This window comes from Passer montanus, unplaced genomic scaffold (assembly GCF_014805655.1).
Source record: "Passer montanus isolate IOZ18808 unplaced genomic scaffold, ASM1480565v1 scaffold4, whole genome shotgun sequence".
Classification (NCBI taxonomy): domain Eukaryota; kingdom Metazoa; phylum Chordata; class Aves; order Passeriformes; family Passeridae; genus Passer; species Passer montanus.
The window spans coordinates 11553696-11572496 of NW_024368818.1; the positions used below are offsets into that span (position 1 = coordinate 11553696).

At 40.8% G+C, this 18801-nt stretch overlaps 1 protein-coding gene across 2 annotated transcripts in view; it reads left to right on the top strand.

The window, feature by feature from the left end:
* SESN3 (sestrin 3) overlaps window positions 1-18801 on the top strand; it is a 46069-nt gene that overhangs the window by 17855 nt on the left and 9413 nt on the right. For both annotated transcript variants that reach the window (XM_039718316.1, XM_039718318.1), the window contains exons 2-9: window positions 6776-6841; window positions 9178-9375; window positions 10055-10237; window positions 10648-10884; window positions 12422-12569; window positions 14748-14863; window positions 17211-17401; window positions 18657-18801. In XM_039718316.1, the coding sequence (XP_039574250.1) occupies window positions 6776-6841; window positions 9178-9375; window positions 10055-10237; window positions 10648-10884; window positions 12422-12569; window positions 14748-14863; window positions 17211-17401; window positions 18657-18801 (1284 nt within the window). The remainder of the gene's footprint in view (window positions 1-6775; window positions 6842-9177; window positions 9376-10054; window positions 10238-10647; window positions 10885-12421; window positions 12570-14747; window positions 14864-17210; window positions 17402-18656) is intronic.

Sequence of the window (18801 nt, forward strand, 5' to 3'; positions counted from 1 at the left end):
TATATTTTTAAATTTTTTCTGACAAAAAAAAAAAAAAAAAAGTGAAGTACAGTTCAGGTTTCTTAAATAAAGAAGTGTTTTTCAGCGTACTTGTTGCTCTGACATGTGACTTTGGTCCTTGTCTGTCTGCTCCCAGTTGCAGCTGAAGGCTGGTTTTGGTTCATAGGAATGATCTTCAGGACAAGGAGAGAGGCACAGCAGTAGGAGCAGTAAGGATGCAGATGTAGGAATTTTGCTTTATGGCAAAGGTGATAGGCTTTTCTGCCAGTAACTTTATGTTCACTGCTGAGTTTTTCTCCCGTGGGCTGAGGGTACCGGATATCTTTCAAAGAGCAAGGAACCATTGAGGGACTTCTCCTGCCTGACCATCCATCTTGGGCTGGGTAGAAATTGCTGACCTTTGGTTTCTAATTAGTGTGGATTGTGTTCTTAATAGCTGGTGGAGGGACGGGAACTTGGGATAGGCTTCCTTTTATTGTGTGAAATCCAAAAGGGCTGTAACCTGTTACCAGAGCAAAAGCTCTCCATCAATTGTACTACATTGGCTCTTTTCCCAGCTCTTTGCACCACTTCATCAGCTGTGAGGCACAAAGATGCCAAATTCTTAATGTTAAAAGTTACTAGTTTAAGTATTTTGAAATGCTGTTCCATTTAAAAAAAGATTTCCTGCTGTTTGACTTCCTCTGCTAATTTTCATCTTTATGGCTTAGTTTGCATTTTTGGAGTTGGACAGTCTGTTAAGAGGAAGAAACTGTTGCAAAATCACTTGAAATACCCCTAACAAATGACTGTAGGCTAGGACTTTTGCTTTGTGAACTCTCAACATTTTGACATTGTTTGTTCTGAAAGTTTCTTTTATTGCTTTTGGAGTTATATCCTGGGTTTAGTTATAGGAACGGGTCAGCTGTAAGGAGGAGTGCTGCACTGTCAGCAAATAAAGTGTTATGTGTCATTCAAATCATTACTCTTCACATTTTTGTCTTTTGGCTTTTCTTTTTCTACAGAAATTGTTTTGGATAACAGGACACCAAGGTTTACCCTTCAAATGTGTATCTAAATTTTTGAAGTTGCAATGGAAACTTCATCTGAGATGAATTGTAGATATGTTCTGAAGCTATAAAGCTCCCAATTTTATTACATTAGATGCCATGAACAGATTTTTTTTTCTTTAAAGAATGATACATCAATAAATTGTTGTCAATAAATGTCAAAATTTCACAGCTTTGCTGAATATACTTCTTTGTTCTTGTCAATCAGAGTCTCCCAGGAGAACTGTCATGTGAAGACAGGTAAACTGTGACTATTGAGCTTTTCATTTTAGTCAGCAAGACTATGTTTAATTTTAACTATTACATTAATCCTCTGCAAATTTACAACAAATAATAAAGTTACCACCTAAAATGAATTAGATGCATCCTAAACTTCTGCCACATTTCTAAACTGCTCTTGCTCTGCCAAGGTTGGGTGGCTAAATCAAAAGGCAACTTGGCATGCACAGAAATAAACCAAATCCCTCCTGCATCCTAGGGAAGAGTTTGAATAAAAGTAGATGCTAAGGCACAACCAGTATTCAGATAACTTTTTTTTAATGCTTTCTTCTGTTTTCAGTGAGGATGGAATAACCAGATGGTCCAGTATGACTGTATGACTAAAATTGTGTTACAATTTACTGAGAATCAGAACATTTGACTGTAATTAGAGCCAGTCAAGGTAGGCCCTCTTCCAGGATCCAAGAACAAAAAATGAAAATGTGTGAAGTAACAACAGTGGGAGTAGGAGAATGCAGTTTATAGGTAGGGTTTTAACCAGCAGCAGCAAATAATGCTTCTTGTAGTGTGAACTAAAATTCAAGGCATTTGTGTCTGTGGGCTCCAAAACCAAATGTGGGCTCCATGACATTAAGTCTGTGAGATTGAACTGGTGTATTTTGAGTTTGAAGAACTGTAAGGTAAAGCTGAGACTGGGGGAAAAAACCTATTAATTTTGTAAGATTCAACCCCAGATAGGGAATTCTAAACCCAGTTCTCCACTCCCACCCAATGACACACTTGACTCAGATTATTGCTGCAGATGGTAATGAGTATTTTAGAGAGATAGACCAATGCATTTAATAACAAAGATCCTTACAAATGCTAGATGGTAGCAAAATGGCTTGGAGATTATAATATAAGAAAAGGTTTAATAAATAATTAGTTACTCATTACCTTCCCCCCAAAAACCATTTCTGCTTGTGTAGGAAAAATAGTTTGTTCCTCAGGAGAAGCTAATTTTGGGATGCCCTTAGAATTTATATTTGATCTGGTGTTGCTTATTATCCTGATGTCTTGGCAGTGGTGGCAGGTGTTGTGAGAGTGGAGGTTCTGATCCCCTTCATGAGTGTTTCCCAGACACTTGCGCTGCTCTGGGAGCTTGCAGGGACACAAGTGGCAGCACTGTCGTGGCTCACAAAATTCCCTCTTAAATGTTTCTTCCCTGTGATCCCCTTCCCCCAGTCCCACTGAAGCATGACCACCTTGGTGTCAAGTGCAGGATGGATTAGATTTTATGTGCCATGTGTGTAAGGAGCCTCCCTGCACCCGTAGCAGTGCAAGCACTCGCTTCTTGCCCGTGCTTTTGAATACGTAGGTATTCAGAAATGCTTCCTGAAGCAGCTGTTTGATCAGCTCCACCAGCTAGCACTTCCATTCTCAAGCAAAACAGCCTCCTTTTACAGCTTGCTAAAAATAGCCATTTCTTTAAAGCCTGAGGACACGGTGATTCATGTGGTGGTGAAGAGGAAGAAAGGTTATTTCTTTTGCTTTGGGCTTTGGGAGGAAAGCCGCTGTGCTATCCCAGTGCCAGCTGGGCTCGTGCTTGCTCCCCCTTGGCCTTCATGGCCACATCACCAACCCCAGTGGCTCTGGCATTCCTTGCTCTGCCACTTGGCAGCTATTTGGGATGCAGGTGCCTCATCCCAGTGCCTGTCTTGGCTCTGGAGGGAAGGGTGTGCAGTCACTGCCACAACTGAAAATAAACCCGTGAGCTGGCAAGTTGCAGATTTGTGTCTGTGGGTTTGTGCAGAGCTCGCCCAAGGACAAATATATTTCTTACAGTTTATAGCTGGGCAAAGGGGAAATGCCCCTATTTTGTCAGCATTCAGATTCCATTGCAAGTGCAGTTTAAGGACAGGAAGAAGTCACAGGTAGAGCTTATGTAAGATTTTTCATGGATTCCTGCGTCAGCTCTCCCATGCTCTGCAGGGGTCTTGTTCTGCTGCCTGACACCACAGTGTGACAGTGACACTGCTGCTCAGCCTGCTCTGAGGCGCTGGCTTGCAGCAGCCCCTCTCTCAGGAACATGCTCAGGCACACCTTTTTCTGCTTTGAGGCCCTTCATCATCTCATTCCTTCTGAGGAAACAGCCCTCAAAAAGGTACTAGTCTTAATGTAAATGTAAATTGTTCTTACTCAAGTAATTTTGTTTCTGGAGGATCATGAAGCAGAGAATGACTGGTAGATGTGCGTGCAGCATTTTAGTTGCTGAGCAACCTCTTCTTTCAGCCTCTTAGCAAAAGAATTCAATTTCAAATAAGATATTTGGGACCCTGGCTGACTTAGTGATAGTGTAATCTGCAAAGACTACTTGGACAGGAAAACAAAATGGCTTTCTTGGAAAACAAGAAGCTTTGCAAGAATTTTCACCATAAAGGGCCATAAATCTGCACTGTTGCTCTCTAATTCCCACGTACTGTTTTTTATGTTTGGTTCTCGGGTAGACCTTCAATCATTGTTCTAGATAAAGCATGCCCAGAAGGAGTGGTTCTTATCTAAGCTCAACAAAGCCAACGTTATCTTTCCCAATGCTTGTAAACTTCACATGTTTTTATTTATAGCATCCCGAGAACTTGGGCAACCAGATGATGTTTGCTCCTTTTCTCCTCACAAGCTTGTTTGAACCAGTTTTTCTTCTTTCAGCCTCTTAGCAAAAGAATCCAATTTCAAATAAGATATCTGGGACCCTGGCTGACTTAGTGATAGTTAGTGTAATCTGCAAAGACTACTTGGACAGGAAAACAAAATGGCTTTCTTGGAAAACAAGAAGCTTTGCAAGAATTTTCACCATAAAGGGCCATAAATCTGCACTGTTGCTCTCTAATTCCCACGTACTGTTTTTTATGTTTGGTTCTCGGGTAGACCTTCAATCATTGTTCTAGATAAAGCATGCCCAGAAGGAGTGGTTCTTATCTAAGCTCAACAAAGCCAACGTTATCTTTCCCAATGCTTGTAAACTTCACATGTTTTTATTTATAGCATCCCGAGAACTTGGGCAACCAGATGATGTTTGCTCCTTTTCTCCTCACAAGCTTGTTTGAACCAGTTTTAATAAAATAAAAGCTTTGGCAAGAAGGTGAAATAATCTTTCTTGTTGGTGGAAGGGAAGAATATCCAGTTCTAATATAAAAAAACCCCAGCTCCTGTAAGTGTCTACTGATAAGACTCGTCAACTTGAATGATCATGTTCAGGCTTTTGGGGCTCTGTTCTTGTTTCAGTTGTTTGTCTTTTTTTTTTTTTCCAGGCTTGCTTTTTTAAGAGTTGCCAGCACCCAAAAGGAGTTGTATTTTTTTCTGTTTGCAGTAGATTTGCACACATTTTTCATGTCTTACTATCTCCTGGACTTTTTGTCATCATTCCCAGAAATTAACTGTTGATACTTGCCTGTATTCATCCACCCAAGTACCATTTCCTCTTTTCCTCAGCAGTAGCTTATCTGCAGGCACAAAGGAGCAATAGCAGTCACACTGAATGGGAAAACAGAGGAATGGAGCCCAGATCCTGCCAGAAGCAACAAAGGGATTTTTTTGCCATGGTCTGGCCTTAAGGACCAGCTTTGCAGAGCCTGAAGAAGGTACAGATCAGAGAGCAGGATGGAGAAGGTTCAGCTCTGGTATGCTCCAGCAAAAGCTGACAGTGTACAGGTATCCAAGTTGTGTCATTCACACAAGCTGCTTCATCCAGATTATGTAGTGTGAAATAAAGGTTTTAAACATTAATTTCCAGATAACCTTCATAAACCAAGTAAAATCCAAGCTTGTATCCAATCTTGGAAAACATTTTTTTTTAATGTTGGTGGAAATGTCTGACTACTGGCAAGACTGTGTATTAGAGGGTAGAAGAAGTGTTCCTGTGCCTTGTGTAACTGTGTGAGGATACCAGGATTCTCTTCACCCATTTCTTCATACTTTAGATTGAGTACTTTTTGTACATGAGAAGTATTTTACAGGATTTTTGGGGCTGTTACAGTAGGCAGCAGAAGCAGGAAGTCGTCTCCTGGCTTCTGGGCTTCATGCGGTTGATCCAGCTTATTTCTGCATCTTTTAGCAGCTAATTGTTCCAAAGTCACAAATTCAATTGTCCTGTGAGAGTTTGCTTTGGAACGTCTTTCCTGAATAATCATTGCTGATTTTTGCATGTTATTCCTTAATCTAATTTAGAAAGGACAGGATGTTTTTAAGGATCAGGACAATAGTTACGCAGCTCCAGTGGCTTAATTTTCCTGGGTGGAAATCAGTGGCACATTCATTATGAGACTGGCACTGCTGTTTGTGCACATGGTAGTTAAGCTTAAAGCCCCCCTGGTAGAGGTATTTAGGAGTCATTTGTTATGGAAAACTTCAGACTTTTATGTTAAGGGCATGAAATACTTAGTATGCAAATCCAATACTGCTGTTTATGGATAACATATTAAGAGTCGCCAACACTGTGGTTGCAAATAGGGACTTGAGAGTAGTGTGCAGCCAACCAGATAGGTGGAAAATAGCCATAAAGAGGAAAAGAAGAAAAGACAAGAAGCAACTGCTTTAAATTATTGCAAGGGAAATTCAGATTAGGCATTAGGAAAACCTTAACAGTTTGAGGAGTTAGTCACTGAAATAAATGACCCGTGAAGAGGACGCAACCTCCAGGAGAATTGGACCAACACTTTTCAGGAATCATGTGAAGAGTGTTGGTCCTGCCCTTGATGAGTCGGAGGAGCAGGCAGCCTCCCCAGGTCCCCTTCACTCCTCTGGTTGGCAGCACAGTTTATCTTAATCCAGTTTCTTATCCCTAATAAATCAAAAAGGTCCTCTCCCTCTTGTTACACTATCACTACTTGTTCTGTACTAAATATATCCTCCTGCCTTGTAGCTGGGGTTTGCACACCAAGGCTCTTGCTGCCTGCAGTGTGCTCCAGGCTCGGCAGTGAGCCAGGTGGCTTTTCATCAGGTTTCTTGAAAATGCATGAAACTGGGTCTTGCTGGTTTGCTTTTCATGCCAATATTTGGCACAAAAAGTTCTTAGCTCTTCACAACACTAAAGATCTCATCAGATGCTGATGTTGAAAAAAACCAGCATCTTGCTTATAATTTCCTGAGTGTGGTTTTTTCCCCCCTCCTCTGTTTTCAGACTTCCATTCAATCCAGTAAAATGGCTAATTTTAGGATCACGCCACATGTTTTGTTGCTATTGTCTGTGCATCTTCAAACTGGTCTGTAAACCAACTGGGATTAGATTTTTGGGGTTTGTTTCTGCCTTAACCCTGCCCAAAATTGGTGCTGTTCCTTGCCAAAATGAATGCCATTCCTTCATGCAAAGTACAGGGGATGCAAAGCTGATCTAATGTGGTGTGGTGCCATACATCCTCAGTGAACACTCAGGGGGATTTGAGAAGAGAATAGAATCCAGACCTTGAAGATCTCATTTTGTGAGGTGAATATGTAATTCCTGAGAGTGACTGAACTATGTGACTGTTTTGCAGGAAAAGAGAGTACAGGTCTCCCCACCATTGACAAGAGGACCAAGTGCCTTTATACCAGAGAATGAAGTAAGTCTGCAGTTAGCTGGGCTGGGTGATAGTTTTGAAAATAATGACACTGAAGGATGGTTCTATGATCCTGCTTGTTCCATGGTATCTGGATGACCTCCCTTGAAAGCAAAAGCAATGGTTTCTCTGGGAGCAGATCCCAGTGGGTAAGACCCACCCCATCTTTTCACACAAGTGGTACTGTTTGACTTCTTCTCTGTCACCTGCATTCCTGCAGACAGCCATGAGTGACAGCTCTGCTCTTTTCAGGTGGGTGTGTGAACACATTATTTATAATGCCAGACCTGAAGGGAGGCCTGTCCAGTATTGCAGCAGTGTGATTATGTAGCTCTCAGAGCAGTGCCTGACCTTCAGTTTGAGAGAACCTGCAAATACGACTTCACTCCTTAGACTGTAGCTGTGGCTGTGGCTCTTGAGAGAATTTATGGTTGAAAGGTAGGAGTGGATTTCAGACTGGAGATTTCTACCATGACAAATGCTGACTGTGGTTTGTTAAACAAATGATTGCCTTTCTCCCTCATTCCTTGTCATGAAATAGTGCAGTGAATAGAGAGGGTTTAGTGACAGAATAGTAACACACTGAAGTGATAATAACACCACTGGTGGAAAAAGTGGCTTTATTGTTGCAATGGAAAGAATATGGGCAGAGAATAATGGCATACTTGTAAAGGTTCCTATTAACATGCCACAAGGCTTTGAAAGCAGAATTTTTAAAAAATGTCTGTGGATGGAAATAAATCAGGAGGAAGTACATGCACAGTATGAAGAGGATAGTAATAGAGATGAAGATAAAGCTTAGAAATAATCATATGGCATATTGCTATGCCTAACATAGCAACAGCACAGTCCTACAGGATTATATTTTGATTCTGTCAGCAGAATGTCTTTCTATAACTTGCACTGTTACAAGGAAAATTCCTGACAAGCTGGAGAAGATTAGAAACCTTACCAGAGACACAAAAATATGATTTCCCCAAGAAACCACTAAATGAGACAAGAATCTCTTAAATACATGGGAGATACACTTGCTGAAGAATAAGGGGGACTCCTAGGAGTGGAGTGAGGTGTATACACGGAGATAAAATGGTCTCTAATGTGTGAATAAAATTCCGATGGTAAAAACATTATTAAGGACCACTGAGAAGGCATTGGTTTGGGTATAAAACACAGAAAAGCTGCCATAGTGAAGATACACAGGTAAAAAGGATGGAGCTGCCTAACTGTATAGCTGCTTCTCCCCTTTCTTTCTGGGCCCACAAATTAAACCAGGGTAGTACAGTGGTGTGAAACAAGATGTAATGTGTTGTTTTGTTTCATTGCATGTGACTTCTGTATAAGATCTGATAGAAAAATATTTGAGACATGGTCCACTCATCAGCCCATCATAAATAAGAAAACATATTTTAAATAGAATATTTCAGCAAAAGTATTGTGCTCTTGGTTTTAGGCACTTTCTACCTTCGTGTGCAGTAAAACAACTAAAATATGTTCTCATTTCATGGTGTTTGCAATAGTAAGCTGGCTGGTTTATTAGTGCACAGTGTCAGAATAAATACTGGGTTTTCTAGTCTTGTGCTTGTAACTTCAGTGGTGAACATGTTGAGAATGGCTGTTCCTGGTGATAAACACTGAGTAATAGCACTCTTACTGTGTCAGGGCTTGCAATGCAAGAGCTACTTGCTGTTCTGCTGTTTGATTTAATCTTGTGCCCAAGGTTTGGATTGGTTGGAATAATTAAAGAACAGCTTTTGTTTAAAGAAAGCATTAAATTTCTATTCTAAATAATACCTGAATGTTATGGACAAATTAGCATTTGATCTCCTCTTCAATTATACAAGCACAGAAGGGGTAGATTGCCAGGCTGTTTCTATAATTTGGTTACATAATCCAGTTCCTCTCCATTAATTTTGAAATTGATTTTAGGGCTGAGAACTCAGGTGGTGTGTGTCTATACAGGTTGTCTTCCATAAAGAATTTACTTTCCATTTAGCTCTTACTTACTTTCAGCTCTCTGTGCAGGTTTGATTTCAGCACCTGCGACTTCCTCTGTTTCAAGAAGATGTATAGAAAAATGGCTTTGGGTTTTTTAGAAATGTATCAAAAATAACAGAGGTTCAGTGTAAAGTACTCTTCAGTTCTCAGTATACAAGTAAGATCTGTGTGTGTGTATTTGCATTCATGCAGGCATGCATGTTTGCATATACACATCCAGAACTCCATCATTGTCTTTAAGTCTGGACACAGATAAACCTTTCATACCACAATGTGTTTCTCCCCAGGACTAAAGCAAGAGAAAATCTCTCCCTCTGTTAACATTTCTCCATCTTATTTTTAAGGTTATGCAAGCAAACGGTTTGGATGAACGTACTAATCTTCTTGTGGAAGAATATTCTACGTCTGGTCGCCTGGACAACATCACACAGGTCATGAGTATCCATACTCAGTACCTGGAGTCTTTCCTCCGCAGCCAGTTCTATATGCTGCGCATGGATGGGCCCCTTCCTCTGCCCTACAGGCACTACATTGCTATCATGGTGTGTACCAACAGGCTGTGTCTCTGCTCTGCAACTCTGACTTCTCTATTTAAAAAAGAAAAAAAAGGAAGGATTTAGAAAGGAGAAATTAGGGTGGTATTTTGACAGAGGCTAAATTTTTGCTGTAGATTTTTATCACAATAAAACATGCCTAGCCAGAAGTTTTTCAGTGAGAGGGGAGAATTGGCAACCTAAATCATGCCCTGTTTCCCACAGTGATGCTCCTCTCTCATGCCCACATCACTGTGCAGCAGTAGGATGAGATGCAGTGGACTCAAGTCACAAGAAATTCCAGATGGACACTAGGAAAACAATTCTCTCTCTGAGTATGTTGAGACATTGCAGCAGGAACCAAGAAAGGTTCTGTGATCTCCAAGGGTGAAGATCTTGTCTGGACAAGGCTCTGAGCAACAAGTTCTAAGTCAGCTCTGTGAGCAGAGGGTTCTTGTCTAGTGATCACTTCCAAATGAAATTATATTTTACAATCCAGAGTAATCAAATCTATTTTTGTTGGAGAATCCTCCATACTGTATAGAAGTGCATTGCAATGCATTTGCACAAAGCCTTTTGGAATGACATTGTACTTTTGTTTTGTGTTATTAACCTGTCTCCCACCTGCAGCAAAACCAGATCACACATTAATGTGCTGCCCTGTTCACTCTGTGTTTAATTATTCCAGGCTGCTGCCAGACATCAGTGCTCCTACCTAATAAACATGCACGTTGATGAGTTTCTGAAGACTGGCGGGATTGCAGAGTGGTTGAATGGTTTAGAATACATTCCCCAACGACTGAAAAACCTGAACGAAATAAACAAACTTCTTGCACACCGGCCCTGGCTGATCACGAAGGAGCACATCCAGGTACCTCTTCAGTCATGCCCTGTAAATACCAGTAAATGCCTGGTAAAAGGAGCTGCCTAGAACTGTGCAAGGTAGGCTAGGATCTACAGGCAGAACTCTGCCTGGGTAGGCTTCATTACCCTGAGTTAAAAAGTTCAGGAAAGTACTAGTGCACCGAACAAGCTGATTCTGCTGTGTGACAAAGCCAGTAAGATTTTCTTTTTAGGAATAGCATTGGCTAAAATAGCCCAAAAGAATAGAAATAATATGTTAGGTGTCTCTTCTTTTAATCCAGTGAGAGTTTGTATGCAAGGGCAATATAGTATTATTGGAAGAAAGAATTGATCCCTTTTTGAAATGTGTAGTGTTTTATAGAAAATCTGGGGGCCAAAAGAAATTTAATATTTACATTTTTTTTATTCTCATTTCAGAAACTTGTCAAGACTGGAGAAAATAATTGGTCTCTTCCTGAACTGGTGCATGCTGTTGTCCTGTTGGCCCATTATCATGCCTTGGCAAGTTTTGTATTTGGTAGTGGCATTAATCCAGAGAGAGATCCGGATACCTCTAATGGAGTCAGACTTATAGCAGTCAACAACTTCTGTGTCTGTGATCTTGCCAATGACAACAACATAGAAAATGCATCCCTCACAAGTAGCAACTTTGGGGTTAGTGTTGCAAGAAAATTCTTTTGCTTGCTTCTGTTTTGCATTAGAAAACTTACTTCCATTCTTTCCTGTTTAAATTTTAGTTTGAATTTTTTTGTCTACTTTACAGGAATGCTTGAGTCCAGTAATTCTTACATACACTCTGGCAATTTCCAGTGTAATCTGTTGAAAACCACACTGTAACAGTGGATGGTAGTCAGAGCAGTGTGATTTTGATAGTTAATCTCACCACACATTGGACAAGACTAAAACTTTGCTTTCAGCAGAAAACTCAAAGTCCCAGTTTCTTTAAACAGTGTGGCATTGACTGGAGCATTGTTCCATCCATGTTCCTAACATGGGGAGAGAAAAGAAAAAAAAATAGAAGTAGTAGTAGTGGTAGTAATAGTAATAAAATAATAATTATTATTTTTACTTCAAGGCCTACAATCACAAAACAGTTTGAAACACTTCCATGTAGATGGGAGGAAATGTCTGAAATAAAATTACTTAATTCTTCCTGCTGGTGTTCCAGTCTTGAATCAACAGAGAACTTTGATTACTAAGTTAATTAACTCGATTAATTTGATTACTAGTTAATTAACTGGACATTTTTTCCTGAGAGGTGCTTTAGAATGCTTTTGAAGACATGCCCTTGAACTAATGCTGACAGATGAATTAGCCTCATTGCCTTTGATAGAAAATCAGGATTATGAGCAGAGTTGCTAGATACAATTTTTACAATTACCAGTAGAATGTAAGCATGTCATCACTGAGTTCAATCACTGTGTCTTAAATTTCTGGGCTGCAAAACATGCCAGCTCATGCCATGGAGGTCCCTTATTCCCCATTTGTAGTGGGCAGAGCGTTGCTGCTGACTGTGCTTATTGCTAAGGAGTGAGGAGTCTGCTAGAAACAATTGTAACTATGGGCAAAAGAACAGACTCAAAAAGGTGGAAAAGAAAAACCAAATTATTTATCTTATGAAAAACCTGACTAATAGGTACAGCGCACCCCAACTTTGACGTATTTCTAGTAAAAAGGGGTCTGTTTTCCTCACAAAAGTAGGAAAAAGGGTCAACATAGTTTCACATAATGAAATAAAAGTACTGATTTGCCCTCTCAGGTTGTGTTCCTGTAAGGGAGTGTTGCACTGCATCTCTTCAGAAGCATATTTTCCTTTACCAATGGACTGAATATATTTCTCTTAGTATGAAAAGTTGTTTATGGGAGACGTAGGGCACGCAGATGGATTTTCCTGAGCTATGTGGTGGAATATGAGTGACTGTGGTTTCCACACTCAAACACCACCTCTTCACTGTTAATCCTACTGCAATAAATTACTGCAGCAGGCCACATTAACACTTCCCAGCTCCTGTCTGCCTGCTGTGTGAAAGCTGTTTGTCTGTGATGTATGTGGCAAAATGCATTCTGGCTTGAGTTTTTGTGTTTGCTGCTGCTGTCTGGTTTTGAGAACGTTTACTGTCAAGCATGAAATCTGAAGATGACACACGCTGTCTACCTTCTAATTTTGCAGAATGTCATGGTGTTTTTGCAGATTGCAGATTCTTTAAGTGAGCTGGAGGCCCTGATGGAAAGGATGAAGAGACTACAAGAAGATAAAGAGGATGAAGAGGCCTCTCAGGAAGAAATGGCAACTCGCTTTGAGAAGGAGAAGAAGGAGAGTCTACTAGTAATTAGTGGAGGTATTTGTGCTTTTCCAGTTCAATTTTGTTTGTGCTTTTTAAGAAATAAAATCTTGAGGCTGGTTCAGTTACTGAAATTTTTCTGTCCATTTCTTTATTCTCTCTCTCTCTTCATGTAGGAGGTGTGTAGTAAGGGCAGTCTTACTTTTGGTTTATCACCTTAGGATTTCTTGATTGACAAATATCCTTTTTACTACTTGAAATTTAACTTTTGTATATTAAGGGGAAAAAAGGCCTGTAGGCTTCCTTAAAAAGTAGGGTGTACATTTTTCTTTCTTTATATGTTCTGTATAATCAAAATAATTAATTTATTAATTATAATTAATAAGTCAGTAATAAATATTCAGTAACATTTCACAGGTGTAGGTTCTGTGGTGCTTAGAACTTCAATGACACTCATAAGTAGCTTTCAGATATGACATTTAGTTTAAAGATTAGATGATGAGACTCAATTACTTTACCATTTGCTGCCCACCTGGAAAGGACATTTCCAACTTGCTGTTCTGAGTGATCATACTACTGTGCTGTTCCACTGCCTGTCTTGTGATAGAGATTGACAGCATTTTTTTATTCTTAAATGATTTTCCAAATTTTGAGCTGAAATCTTTTTTTCCCATATTCTTCATATGCTCTGGAGGCCTTCATCTCTAACAAACTACTGAATGAAGCCTACTTCGTACAGACAGAACAGTGTTTTTTCCCCAAAGGAAGTGTTAGAAAAAAGGATATTATTAAGACAATCAGAATCTCTAGATATTTCTTCACAGCAGAAGCTACTTGAAGATGATTGCTTGTGTCTTTTTAAGAAGAAAAAGAAGTGACCACTAAAATGTTTCACATTTTACTGCACTGTTCTTAGTGAATTTAGGTCTCCACAGCTTCAGACCAAACATGTTTGAAAGAATCAATGGGCTTGTGCAAGGAAGATACATCCAGCAACACACATCAAGCTACATTTATTGAAATGGACATTGTAAATTCCTGCTGCAGTTTCCTATGGTCAGGCAGTATCAGCAGTGCAGTTAAATCAGCACTCATTGCAATTTCATTATCAAATCAGGACTTCCATGAGTCTGTGCAATTTCAGGTGTTTAAGGAAAAGGGGTCATTCAAGACAGGAGGGATTTCTGAGTAGGGTTGCTGATCGTCTTGTTGACTTTCTTCCCTGTTTACCATTTGCTGATTTCAGTTGAGGGGTCTGTGTGTGTTGGGCCTTTACCCTTTCATGAAATCCAGTCCTTATCAGGGCAGAGGCGTGTATGTGTACAGGCTTTTTATTCTTCACTGAGAATTTACTGTAGCAGATGTTGTCCAAGCTTCTTCCTACACAGTTATGTTTTGATTGTTTAATGAGGCAAAGAGGAGATAAAGCACTTCTGCAATTCTTAGATAACTGACTTTTCAAGGTGCTAACAGTGGACATATGGCAACTGCTCTACCAATGCATGTGGAAGCAAGCCAAGATTTTAACATCAGGGTCAAATGCAGTCAGCTATGCAGTAGTCAACTTCTGCAGAGGTAGTTACACAATCAAGCCACCTGTTTATTCGGGAGGGAAAGATTGACTCCTGATAGAGAACCTGCGTGTGCTCAGCGATATGTTTTGGAGCTCTTTGAAGATGCTTAGTTACTACAGCTTCTGGCAGAATTTCACCCTGATGTACTGCAGAGCTCTTTGCTTTCATATAAATTTCAGCTGATATTTACCAGTGGAGTGTTGTGTTGCTTTCTGGTGCTCATACTCCAGCTTACAGGAGAGAGCTGGTGTGATTCCTGACAGAAAGGATCATCAGTACAACAGTCCTGCTGTCAAGGATCCATTATTTTGTTTCTTATGCTAACACAGTGACTTTGCTAATGATGTTCATCTTCCTGACTTAAGATAATTAGCCTCCCTCAGAAGTCAACAGAGAGAAAAGGAAACCTCCAGACAGAAGTATAGCCCATCTCTTCTCTTACTGTAGAAGTACATTAGATGTCTGACATTTAATGGGCTCAATGAAAGCAATGTATCCAATACAAGCAGATGAGAACTGAATGTTTCTTTTCTTTGTACCACTTTTCTCCTTTGCATAATTTCTAAAATTGTCCTCTAGTCCTGTAGTAGAGTGGTAGTTGGAAGACAGCATTAACTCATGTTCTTGCCTAAAGCAAAGCATTTTGCTGTTTTATTCCCAGCATTTGATGATGAAATAGTTTCTACAGATGTCTCCCGTTATGTTGAAGATCCTGGGTTTGGGTACAAAGACTTTGCAAGGCGAGGAGAAGACCATCTGCCAACATTCAGAGCTCAGGTACCATCTCTTTAAAGCACATTCACTCAAAGAATGTTTATATATCCCACTACAGAGCATAGAGTTGTTATGGTGGGGCATGTTTGTTGCATGCTGCTTTTCTTGTCCTGGTTCATTAAATAACTCACAACCTTGCATAAATCTCCCTGAGATGGAATCTTTCACTATTTGTCAATCTCTGGCAAGGCAATACTTGGCTTTCTACCTTACCAGTATTAATGTTTGAAAATTGTAAAGCATATCTGAAATAAAAGGGAAAGGTAGAATAGCAGGAGTTTCTTTCCCATCCCTTCAGATGTTGTAGGAAAAAAATCTACTGAAGCAACTCTTTATTCCTGTTATTTTACCAAGTACTCTCTGTCCAGTGGCTTTCAGTACCTGGATACATAGAGGTCTGAGAGAGTGATTTGGGGAGTATTGTTCTCATATGTGCACCAAATCTCTGGACTTGGAATGCTATGAAAGAAAAGAAATTCCTAAATATGATTACTGAAGTTTTTGCTGTATTTTAATACATTTTTCTCAGTGCTGTTGGAAGAACAGAATACACATTTTGCATGTACATTGTCTTGCATACTGACATCCTTTGCCATGACCAGAATCATGAGGTTCGTATTTATATATAACAGGAGGGACATTCTAGATGGTTCTGTTCTGTCTTAGAGAAGGCATTCATAAGCAGTCTAGAAGTGAGAAATCTTCAACCAAATCAGAGAACTTCAGTTAAAAAGACAGTGCAGTGGGTGCAGGAAAACTCCGTGGTTAGATGTATCTGAGACTGTAAAATAAAGAATCCATGATCACTCTCAGGAAATGTATTTAGCTTTACAGCAGTCTCTGCTGAACTGGATAATTTATTCTGTGGTCTTTATATGAGCCTGAAGTAGGTTATTACTGCCAAAAAGAGTAAGGCATAGTCAGTGCTTATAAATCAAACAATCTGCCTAACTACTTTAGGAGCAGCAGGCTCCCTTGGAAAAAAGCTCCAAAGAAGCTGAAATTGGAACTGAAACATCTCTGTTCTTAAATAAAGAGGACAGCTTCTGGCTTACATTCAAAGGAGTCACCTTGATAATTTAACTTTATTGTGTCCTACTCTTAGCAGTTAGATGTATATACCCAGAGCTTCCCAAATTCTGTGCTATTAATGATACTTAAATTTTAGTAGCATCCCAAACACCTGCAATAAGTCTAATCCTTACTCTGATAAACTAAAACTGCCTTTGTCGCTATGGTTTTTAATTTATTAATAGAAAAAAGGTATTCTATACACAGCAGAATGTCTTTAAGCTTGTTTTTGGGGAGAGGTTTCACTGATAATAGGATCAGTTGCTGTAAGTCAGCAGTGCTTTCCCCTCTCTGGGCCTTCTGGCTCTCAGAGGCTTTTGTGATGTCCTGGACACCTTTCCAGGGCTGTATGGGTATGGCATATTTCTCACAAGCCTTGAAGTCTTTTGTACTGGCAGCCAGAGGCCAAACGTGATGTTGTGACATGTTTTATGTGTCACTGATGCCTCCGTGAGACACCGGAGCCCTGTTCTGCTCTTCCCTGCTGTCCTACTCATGGGACAGGACAGTGGACATGCTTCAAGGTGCCCAGGTGAGGGCCCTGGCCTGGCAGTACCTTTGGAAAACAGCCAAAAACAGGAAGGACATGGAGATGAATCCCTCAGTTGTAAAGATGCCATCAGTGATGGGATGATAGAGCACTTGACAAGGATTTGGGGAGACACACTCTCACTTTCCATGTGACAGCGGTGCGGAGCGCCCTTGGTCCCTGCTCTGGAGCAGGATGGTTCTTCCTGCTGTGCCACCACTCTGCAAAGATTCCCCATTCCTAATATAAGCAGGCAGGCTTTTATCTTGCAATCCAGGTGCTTGTCTAAGACCAAAGCAGCCTGGATTTTATCCATTTTTTCAGGGATGGTTCAGTACTTTACCCAATGATTGTACATCCTGGCTGGAAGTAAAGACTCCATCTCTGCTTGGAGCTAAGCACCAAAACCTCCAAGAGGAGCAAGTTTTTAAACTTAAAGGCCAGTGCCACATGGAATGATACTGGTCAGAGTGGCAAAGCAGAAGATTCCCTAAGCACTTCAGGAGAAGCCTGGGGGTATTTCACCTGTAGGCTAATGATATCCAGGGTTGGGGTGTCACAATGTGATATTCGTTGCCAACAATTCTGGGGGAATGGAGCAGGTGATGTGGATGAAGGATTCAAAATGCAAACTTTTGGAAGATAATAAAGTCATAACTATCAGACAACAAAAGCTGTTGAGTTGTAGAGAAGATGACATAAGGAATTCACTTCATTTGTGCCTTGATATATTTTCGTCTCTTCCTGTAGGACTATACTTGGGAAAATCATGGCTTTTCCCTTGTAAACAGGCTTTATTCTGATATTGGGCATCTTCTGGATGAGAAGTTTCGGATGGTGTATAACCTCACGTATAACACTATGGCAACACATGAAGATGTTGATACAACTACACTAAGAAGAGCTTTATTTAACTATGTCCACTGTATGTATGGAATCAGGTATGGACAAAAATTCCCTGGCTTAGGAATACATGTGAAAACCATATAAACAGAAAAATAAACCATGTGTAAAGCATCGTTTCAGGCTGGGTGTTTAAAGTGGAGATGGTACCTCTGTCTGGAAGTTAGAGTGGTTTTGCTGGCATATTTCTCCTTCCCTTGCAGAAAATGGGTCAGGATGGAAATTTTTACAGAAATGTCTTCTCTGAAGCCAGCCTGTATCCTTCATTCAGGAAGGACAACATCCCTAAGAAAGTTCACAGACAACAAGTTGGGCAGGAGTGTTGATTTCTTGGAAGGAGCTAGGAAAGCTCTACAGAGGGCTCTGGATAGGCTGGATAAGTGGGCCAAGGCCAATTGTATGAAGTATAGTGATGCCAAGTGCCAAGTCCTGCACTTGGGTCACAGCAACCCCAGGCAGCACTACAGGCTGGGGGAGTGGCTGGGAAGCTGCTCAGTGAAAAAGGCCCTGGGAGTGCTGGACGACAGCAGCTGAACATGAGCCAGCATGTGCCCAGGTGGCCAAGAAGGCCAATGGCATCCTGGCCTGGGTCAGCACTGGTGTGGCAGCAGGAGCAGGGCAGTGACCTGTACTCAGCAGTGGTGGGATCACACTCTAAATCCTGTGTTCAGCTTTGGGTCCCTCACTGCAGGAAAGACATTGAGGGGCTGGACCGTGTCCAGAGAAGGGACATGGAGCTGGGGAAGGGTCTGGAGCACAAGTCTGGTAGGAGCAGCTGAGGGAGCTGGGGGTGTTTAGTCTGGAGGCTCAGGGGGGACCTTATCACTGTCTACAACAACCTGAGAGGAGACTGTAGCCAGGTGGGGGTCAGCTTCTTCTCCCAGATAACAAGTGACAGGATGAGAACAAATGGCTTCAAGTAGCACCAGGGGAGGTTTAGTTTGGATATTAGAGAAAATTTTTTCACAGAAAGATTAGTGAAGCATTCGAACAGCCCACAGAAGTGGGAAAGCAACTATCCCTGGAGTGTTCATAAAATGGTGGATAGGGCACATGGTTTAACGGTGAACATGGTGGTGGTTTGGGGTTAACCATTGGATTTGATGATCTTAAAGGTCTTTTCCTGCCTTAACAATTCTATGATCCTACCAAACCTTTCAGATCCTCTCCTACCACATGGTTTTATGTCATGTATGATAAACATTCCAGTTCCCAGGCTTAAGAACATGATGCTGCAAAAGACAATGCTTTTAGAAAGTTATGTCAAGCAGAATGATTGCTTGTGTTTTGTAGGTATGATGACTACGACTATGGAGAAGTTAATCAGCTACTTGAACGCAGCCTGAAGGTTTACATAAAGACAGTGACCTGCTACCCAGAGAGAACGACCAAGCGCATGTACGATAGTTACTGGCGTCAGTTCAAGCACTCGGAGAAG